At 42.3% G+C, this 9,373-nt stretch overlaps 1 protein-coding gene across 4 annotated transcripts; it reads right to left on the bottom strand.

Annotated features, from left to right (window-relative positions):
- Window positions 1-827: 827 nt before the first annotated feature.
- LOC311137827 (purine nucleoside phosphorylase-like) lies at window positions 828-9,122 on the bottom strand. 4 transcript variants are annotated; one of them, XM_084172424.1, is made up of 7 exons: window positions 8,920-9,101; window positions 8,180-8,343; window positions 5,663-5,766; window positions 5,503-5,562; window positions 2,667-2,842; window positions 2,207-2,397; window positions 828-1,926 (listed from the first exon to the last, which is right to left on the bottom strand). In XM_084172424.1, exons 1-7 carry the CDS (start codon window positions 8,934-8,936, stop codon window positions 1,709-1,711), a joined length of 930 nt encoding a protein of 309 aa, XP_084028550.1. In that variant the 5' UTR covers window positions 8,937-9,101; the 3' UTR covers window positions 828-1,708. The 4 variants fall into 4 exon arrangements, with proteins under 4 accessions (XP_084028550.1, XP_084028552.1, XP_084028553.1 ...); XM_084172426.1 differs by lacking the exon at window positions 5,503-5,562 and having other exon boundaries at window positions 8,920-9,122; XM_084172427.1 differs by lacking the exons at window positions 5,503-5,562; window positions 5,663-5,766.
- Between the last annotated feature and the right edge of the window lie 251 nt (window positions 9,123-9,373).

Raw genomic sequence — 9,373 nt, 5'->3', positions numbered from 1 at the left:
AGAACTGAGCATCTCCATCTCCTCTCATTCTCCTCCCATATTGTGTCTTCCTCAGCTTCTCCCTCGATTTAGGCTTTAGCGGCTTTCCAATCCGATCAAATGGCTTCTTTAACACTTGTTTTCTTTCAAATATCCCTTTCATACCAAGGCGAAAAGCCACCAACTTTACCATCCTTTCAACTTTTTACCGCCTTTTCTTTATGTCTGAAAGGAATTGCTGTTAACAAAACATGTACTTTTATAGTGGTATTATGTTTAAAAGTCCCTCCAACGCCTCAGTGTAAAACCGGCTTTGGCAACCATTAAATCATGAACATTCTATTGTTGGCCGACATTAAACTTGTCCATTTCAATCCTATTTAGACTGTCTGCTGCTACTGTCAGCTGTCCAAGGTTACTATTAAAAAATCAGTTGGCGAGGACATTTGTTATCAAGCTATTAATGTGCAACTTTCTCAAATCGTCCTACAGATGTTTATCCAGGTCAGATTTATTTATTTATTTACATGATCAGATTCTAAGGTTTCTAAAGCACATACAAGCACCTACAAAATATCACTTTTTTGTTAAATAACAGCGGTTCCACACCTTCCTGTGACACTCAAGTTGTCTGGGAAAAATCATATTTCTATTATGTTATATTCCATTATATTCTTACTATAAAATATATGTGTGTTAACTCTGATCAGGGCAGGGGGATGTAAGTGTGTCTTATCTGTGTAGACCTTTCCTCCAGTCAAATGACCTAGTGGCCTCATGGGTGGAATGTTATTAATATTTGTAATTGCATAATTTATATATATATATACACCAAAGATCCGGTGTTTCTATGTCAAACAGTTTTATTATATTTCAGTCTTCTGTGATGTATATGAAGTGTAATATTGCCTACTTTCTTTTACAGGCAACATACCGTAAATCCTGTGTGAATTATGTATTTGGCTACAGGAAAATGACATAACACAATTCTTTCAGAATTCAATACCTTTTAAATGTGATAAAACATTTAATTGTCTGTGCAATCCTTACCCAATATCAGACAAACGTTGAGTAACAATGTACAATTGAAAAATATTATATTTTACATGAATGAAAAGCACTATATAAATCCGTAAATATGAATGTGCACAATTATATTAATCTATAGAATTCTCTGAATGTGACATTGATTTGTAATACGTAATATTTCATCATAAATAGAGCTGCATTATAATCTTTCACTTTTATTATCTGTGAACATGTATTAGCACACAATTGTGGATAGAAAGATGAGTTAATACAGCTGAAAAATAACAAGTTAAATTGTCCATTTGAGAGTACCGGTTTTTCACAACAAATACAAAATATACCACACATAAACCCCAGTAGTGATATCACAACATACAAATGTACAGACTGAACAGATTACATTATTGTTGATTTAACCCAAGCAATATTCAAGTCACTGACCAGGACACCGTGTTTGCATAACATGCCTACTGTAGCTGCAAGATTTGGAGTGATTTGGAGGGTTTTTGTTGTGCATCCGAAATGGCACCCTATAGTGCACTACTTATATGGAATAGGGTGCCATGGGCTCTGGTCAAAAGTAGTGCACTAGGGAACAGGGTGCCATTGGCCGGGTCGCTGTGGAATGTTGAATGTTTTCATCATGACGAGCGAGTCGAAATGTTTCGGTGTAGCTTCGCATCTTGCTGCTCTCTTCAGTTCAGCCCGTGTTGTTGTTGATGTCCATCCGGCTGACCAGCTCGGTGACCAGCATCTTCAGTGTTTGCGAGCGCAGCTTGCTGACCTCCAGAACAGCTTCGTGGTTAACAGACTCTGTGTCATCGTAGCTCTTCACCACCTTGTTGGTGATGAGAGAGAGGCCGAACACCCTCATGCCACAGTGGGTGGCTACCACCACCTCTGGTGCTGTGCTCATTCCTATGAGGAGAAGAGAAGGGAGATAAACACCTGCTGCTACTCATATCATATTATAATGCATTAGAATGGACACCTACATTTTTATGAACAGCCAATATTATTATGTACAAAGCACACCTCAGATGTCTGAGCAGATTTTGCCCCCAAATTATATCTTATCATGGCACCAATCACCAATCACTTTAATAGACAAGTCTGTCTAGAAGGCATTGCTGGCAAGAGAGCAAAACCCGATCAGGCTAGAATCTATCTGGGAGTGAACAAGCTCTAGTTCTCTCACCCACAGCGTCCACCCCCAGTCTGTGGAGGAGTCTGGCCTCTGCGATGCTCTCGAAATTGGGCCCTCCCACCATACAGTAAACCCCCTCCTGGACGAACTGAGAGACTCCCATGCTCTTACAGAGGTCAAAGGCTATCTTCCGCAGGTCCTTGTCATACACACCAGACATGGGAGGGAACCGGGGACCAAACCTGGTCAACACAAAACAACAATTTTCAAATTCAAGAATTGTGATGAATGTGAATGTGAATGTCCATCTATGAAGCTGAATAAAGAACACCAAGCAATGATGGGCTCTATTGCAGCATGTAGGCTACTGAACCACAGCACTAAAGGGTCACACAGCACCAAAGGCTCTTTGGAGTCGTTTCTGGTATTTTGGGGTTGTTTGTGGTCATTAGTAAGTAGGACCTATTGTAAAGTGAGAACCACTGACACTAGACTAGAGGATCTCACTCACTTGTCATCATTGGGTCCGTTGAGGGGATTGAGCCCGGCCAGACCAGGGAAGTTGATATGATCTTTGATGATCATGATGTCCCCAACCTGGTAGTTGTCTGCCAGCGAGCCTGCTGCATTGGTCACTATCAGGGTCTCCACCCCCAAGAGCTTAAATACCCGCACGGGAAAGGTAGTCTGTGTGAGAGTGAGAGAGAGACAGAGAGAGATTTCTGTACTGATATTTGCACATCATTATAACACTGTATAAAGCCATAATATGACATTTGAAATGTCTCTATTCCTTTGATACTTTTGTGAGTGTAATGTTTACAGTTTTTTTATTGTTTATTATCTATTTCACTTGCTTTGGCAATGTAAACATACACTACATGGCCAAACGTATGTGGACACGCCTTCAAATGAGTGGATTCAGCTATTTCAGCCACACCCATGCAATCTCCATAGTCAAACATTGGCAGTAGAATGGCCTGTACTGAAGGGCTCAGTGACTTTCCAATAAGTCAGTTCCTCAAATTTCTGCCCTGCTAGTGGAAATGTCTAGGAACAACAACGGCTCAGGCGCGAAGTGGTAGGCCACACAAGCTCACAGAATGTGACCGCCGTGTGCTGAAATGCAGAGCGCATAAAAATCGTATGTCCTCGGTTGCAACACTCATTACCGAACTGTCTCTGGAAGCAACGTCAGCACAAGAACTGTTCATCGGGAGCTTCATGAAATGGGTTTCCATGGCCGAGCAGCCGCACACAAGCCTAAGATCACCATGCACAATGCCAAGCGTCGGCTGGAGTGGTGTAAAGCTTGCCACCATTGGACTGTAGCAGTGAAAACGCATTCTCTGGAGTGATGAATCACACTTCACGATCTGGCAGTCCGACGGACAAATCTGGGTTTGGCGGATGCCAGGAGAACGCTACCTGCCCGAATGCATAGTGCTAACTGTAAAGTGTGGTGGAGGAGGAATAATGGTCTGGGGCTGTTTTTCATGGTTCGGGCTAGGCCCCTTAGTTTCAGTGAAGGGAAATCTTAATGCTACAGTGTACAATGACATTCTAGATGATTCTGTGCTTCCAACTTTGAGGAAGGCCCTTTCCTGTTTCAGAATGCCCCCATGCACAAAGCGAGGTCCATACAGAAATGGTTTGTCGAGATCGGTGTGGAAGAACTTGACTGGCCTGCACAGAGCCCTGACCTCAACCCCATCAAACACTTTAGGGATGAATTGGAATGCCGACTGCAAGCCAGGCTTAATCGCCCAACATCAGTGCCCGACCTCACTAATGCTCTTGTGGCTGAATGGAAGCAAGTCCCTGCAGCAATGTTCCAACATCTAGTGGAAAGCCTTCCCAGAAGAATGGAGGCTGTTATAGCAGCAAAGGGGGGACCAACTCCATATTAATGCCCATGATTTTGGAATGAGATGTTCGACGAGTAGGTGTCCATATACTGTAGTTTATGTTTCCCATGCCAATAAAGCCCATTGAATTGAAGAGAGAGAGAGAGAGAGAGAGAGAGAGAGAGAGAGAGAGAGAGAGAGAGAGAGAGAGAGAGAGAGAGAGAGAGAGAGAGAGAGAATAAGCCTAAAGTGGGACTACATATCCCCTTCAGTAACTGTCTGAGCTCAGAGCCGACTTCATAAAACCTGGAGTTGTGCAAGGAAGACAATAGAAGCATTGAATGGCGCCATGTGATGCAGGTCAACGTGATCACCCAAGGTCAGATGCTGTGACTCATTGGGTGCGTCTCAAATGGCACCTACTGTATTCCCAAATAGTGCACTACTTATAGTGCACTACCCAATGGCCCCTGGAGAAAAGTAGTGCACTATATAGGGAGCCATTTGGGGCACAGACATGGACTCTCCCATGCTAACATTTAGCTACAACAGTGCAGTAATATCTAACAATTCACAACAATACACACAAATCTGGTGAGGAAGTAAGTGAGTGAGTGGGTTGGTCGTTTGTGGTCAGCCAAACACTGCCTCCCAGTGAGGGATCAGCAGCCCCAGTCACATGGGCCTCATGCTGCAGATTACTCCCAAGCCAGAGCCCAATGGAGAAAGGAAGACAGACCAGCTACCATACCAGCTGCTGTTTCATAACCAGATTAGAGCTCCTCAAGTGCCAGACATGCCCTGTTCATTAGAAACCTTGACTCGTAGCCTTTCCTTCACTTTGGGTCATAAATTATGTTGAAATGCAACACAGCATGTCAAAATCATCTAAACAGTAAAGAAAATACTGAGCTATGGCTGTGGGAGAGTGTTGAGTCCCACTGTTTCTCATAGCCTTTAAAGGTCCTGATGAAGGCCTGGTGGGACGAAACGTCATGCTTTTAATAATAATAAAATTGTCTGCAAGAAAAAACAATTATAGCATTAGTTCTTTCTCTAGTATTTCTCTAGAATCGTGTCCTTTAATGGAATACATATGAGGAACCATTCCTCCTCCACCCTTCCTCTTCAATAAAGAACAACATTTGGTGTAATGCAAGGGTTGGGCTAGTGAGATCTGACTAATGCACTGATGAGAGGGGTGAGGCGGAGGGTTGAGGCTTGAATTGTGCATGGTTGAGTCATGACTAGGGGAGGGTGAGGGTTGAGAAGGAATGGTGAGGCTTGACTTGTGCATGGTTGAGTCATGACTAGGGGAGGGTGAGGGTTGAGAAGGAATGGTGAGGCTTGACTTGTGCATGGTTGAGACATGTTAACTATTTGGTGGAGAGCGGGTTGAGGAGGAATGAGGATGTACAGCTACAGTATTCAAACTTCAGACTTGAGACTGCATGATTTCCAAGAATACAAATGTTTGGTGAGCCATTCAAAGCTTGGTACCTGGGTCAAATGAGAACAGGATATTAGAATGCTGTGTTTCTTGGTAGTAATATTTGCTCCCTGTGAACAGTGACAGTTGTTATTTATTGTCTATTTATGCCAAGTGGGATGTGCATTAACACCTGTTTCTTAATACTGACCACTGTGATCTGGTACTGACCTTACAGAGTGAGTGTCCCTCATACATGTGGAAACGGCCCTGCATGCAAACACACGTCTTCCCTTTCAGCTCCCCAAACACCAGTCTCCCAGCATGTCCTTGCACTGTGAAGCCACACCCACACACACACACAAAGTCAGTTGTCACATAAACAACAGTCCAAAACCACACCTTTAACAATGCTGCTAAACTTGTTCCCTATATTTAAAGTGTAATGCTGGTTTATTTACATTAAAGATTCCAAGTTAGGATGGCCATTTGTCAGGATGGCTAAAGTGGTCAGCATAGCCATTTGTGGTGTGTTAGGTTGGTTGTGTTGATCGTTAATATTTTACTGTATATTACGATCTTATTGTAACAGGTTAAGAGAGTTGGGCCAGTAACCGAAAGGTTGCTGGTTTGAATCCCCGAGCCGGCAAGGTGGAAAATTCTGCCATTAACCCCCAACAACAACTGCTCCCCGTGCGCCAATGACGTCAATTAAGGCATCCCCGTGCACCTCTCTGATTAAGTGGGGTTGGGTTAAATGCGGAAGACACATTTCGGTTGAATGCATTCCCTTCCCAATCAGTTGAAGTCTGAAGTTTACATACACCTTAGCCAAATACATTTAAACTCAGTTTTTCACAATTCCTGACATTTAATCCTAGTAAAAATTCTGTCTTAGGTCAGTTAGGATCACCACTTCATTTTAAGAATGTGAAATGTCAGAATAATAGTAGAGAGAATGATTTATTTCAGCTTTTATTTCTTTCATCAAATTCCCAGTGGGTCAGAAGTTTACATACACTCAATTAGTATTTGGTAGCATTGCCTTTAAATTGTTTAACTTGGGTCAAATGTTTCAGGTAGCCTTCCACAAGCTTCCCACAATAAGTTGTGACTCCTGACAGAGCTGGTGTAACTGAGTCAGGTTTGTAGGCCTCCTTGCTCGCACACGCTTTTTCAGTTCTGCCCACACATTTTCTATAGGATTGAGGTCAGGGCTTTGTGATGGCCACTCCAATACCTTGACTTTGTTGTCCTTAAGCCATTTTGCCACAACATTGGAAGTATGCTTGGGGTCATTGTCCATTTGGAAGACCCATTTGTGACCAAGCTTTAACTTCCTGACTGATGTCTTGAGATGTTGCTTTAATATATCCACATAATTTTCCTTCCTCATGATGCCATCTATTTTGTGAAGTGCACCAGTCCCCCTGCAGCAAAGCACCCCCACAGCATGATGCTGCCACCTCCGTGCTTCATGGTTGGGATGGTGTTCTTCGGCTTGCAAGCAACCCCCTTTTTCCTCCAAACATAACGATGGTCATTATGGCCAAACAGTTCTATTTTTGTTTCAGAGGACATTTCTCCAAAAAGTACGATCTTTGTCCCCATGTGCAGTTGCAAACTGTAGTCTGGCTTTTTTAAGGCGGTTTTGGAGCAGTGGCTTCTTCCTTGCTGAGTGGCCTTTCAGGTTATGTTGATATAAGACTCGTTTTACTGTGGATATAGATACTTTATACCTGTTTCCTCCAGCATCTTCACAAGGTCCTTTGCTGTTGTTCTGGAATTGATTTGCACTTTTCGCACCAAAGTACATTCATCTCTAGGAGACAGAACGCGTCTCCTTCCTGAGTGGTATGACGGCTGGTCCCATGGTGTTTATACTTGCGTACTATTGTTTGTACAGATGAACGTGGTACCTTCAGACGTTTGGAAATTGCTCCCAAGGATGAACCAGACTTGTGGAGGTCTACAATTTGTTTTCTGAGGTCTTGGCTGATTTCTTTTGATTTTCCCATGATGTCAAGCAAAGAGGCACTGAGTTTGAAGGTAGGCCTTGAAATACATCCACAGGTACACCTCCAATTGACTCAAATGTTATCAATTAGCCTATCAGAAGCTTCTAAAGCCATGACATCATTGTCTGGAATTTTCCAAGCTGTTTAAAGGCACAGTCAACTTAGTGTATGTAAACTTCTGACCCACTGGAATTGTGATACAGTGAATTATAAGCAAAATAATCTGTCTGTAAACAATTGTTGGAAAAATTACTTGTGTCATGCACAAAGTAGTGGTCCTCTGTAGCTCAGCTGGTAGAGCACGGCGCTTGTAACGCCAAGGTAGTGGGTTCGATCCCCGGGACCACCCATACACAAAAACAAATTTATGCACGCATGACTGTAAGTCGCTTTGGATAAAAGCGTCTGCTAAATGGCATATTATTATTATTATTATTATTATTATTATTATTATTATTATTATTATTATTATTATGTCCTAACCGACTTGCCAAAACTATAGCTTGTTAACAAGAAGTTTGTGGAGTGGTTGAAAAAACTGTTTTAATGACTCCAACCTAAGTGTATGTAAACTTCCGACTTCAACTGTATGTTACACAAACTTCTGCCAATGGTACATGTCAATATTCCCGGCCCCCAACTCTCTCTCTCTCCTCTTGTTCTAGATCTCGTCATTTCTTTCTCTCTCCATCTCACCATCTCTCTCTATTTATCTTTCCCTTTCTCTCACCTGTGCTCTGTGGGAACCCAGGGATGTCGGAGTAGGGGAAGGAGTCCTGGCACTTGAGAGCGTCGGCCAGCATGCCCAGACCGGAGCCACAGATGATGGCCACTTTGGGCCGGTGCTGCGTCTGAGACAGGAGCCAGCTGGCTGTCTTCTGATAGTCATCATAACTGAGGGAGGAAGTGGAGAACATTGTGACTCACACTGTCTAGAGGGATTTTAAGACAAAAAGTATTGTATGTTGCATTGGGAATGTTCACATATTGGAATGTCTTGCAATCCAGACTACATGTGATTTTACTTAACATACATTAAGGGTGTATAACACAGGGTAAATTCGAACTGAAGTCATCCAATTCAGGATTTTTTTTGAAATTATGATTTAAAAAAAATAAAAGCTTTAAAAGAAATTGCTTCTCCTTTTCACTTTATTGAGAAGTCATTGTATATCATATACTCAGATACACTTATGGAATGATTTCAGTATGAGTGAGATGCCCTGTTGTCTGTCAGACCCTAAGGGTTGGCTTACAGAAGTTGTGCAATCCGACTCATTATTGCCATAACACTGCCGAAGAGGTATTCATTTGTCTAACCTAAGTGGTACAAAAACATCTGAGAGAATAAGGAACTCCATAACCACATAAGAGATACATTTACTTATAAGAGATAGATTTAATCCTGTAAAAAAAATATGAACACTAGAAAACACAATGAAAAAGTAAAGGGAAAAAGCAATGACTTACCAGATCTGATCTTTCATTTTGAAGGTAATGTGGTTGATATAGGTCTTGCCCAATGATATAGGTCTTAGAATACAGCCCAATGTTGATGCTGTGATATTTGTTAAGATGTGGGATCTGCCCCTAGATGATATAACAGAGTACTAGGTATAGACACTGCCGTGTGGACACAGTGTTGTGTGAATGAAGTCACAGTCTCTTTGGCTGCAGTTAAATAGACTCTGTGCCAGTTCCAGAGTAGTCACATGGTCCCTGATTGGTCAGAACCTTGCCATGGCCAATAGCATTAACAAATAGAATACTCTCTAGTAGAGAGGTGTGTCAGTGGTTTGTGTGCGTAAGGGACAAATTGTATTGAAATATTTTTGAAGGTATTGTTTGATAGTAACGTATCCCGCCCACCAGCTGGCTCTGTAGCAATTAGCCTGGGGACAAGGTTTATTAATAACAGATTCTA

Source organism: Coregonus lavaretus, assembly GCF_964263955.1.
Source record: "Coregonus lavaretus genome assembly, chromosome: 12".
In the NCBI taxonomy this organism is placed as follows: domain Eukaryota; kingdom Metazoa; phylum Chordata; class Actinopteri; order Salmoniformes; family Salmonidae; genus Coregonus; species Coregonus lavaretus.
Note: the sequence above shows the minus strand (reverse complement) of the source record. Positions and strands in the feature narration are given on the sequence as shown.

What these genes read in the sequence shown, in the direction of transcription:
- LOC311137827 (XM_084172424.1), bottom strand. An exon ending in AACGGACCCAATGATGACAA is followed by an intron (nt 2,398 to 2,666) that starts GTGAGTGAGATC and finishes TGTGTTGACCAG; the next exon opens with GTTTGGTCCCCGGTTCCCTC. An exon ending in ACTGGGGGTGGACGCTGTGG is followed by an intron (nt 1,927 to 2,206) that starts GTGAGAGAACTA and finishes TTCTCCTCATAG; the next exon opens with GAATGAGCACAGCACCAGAG.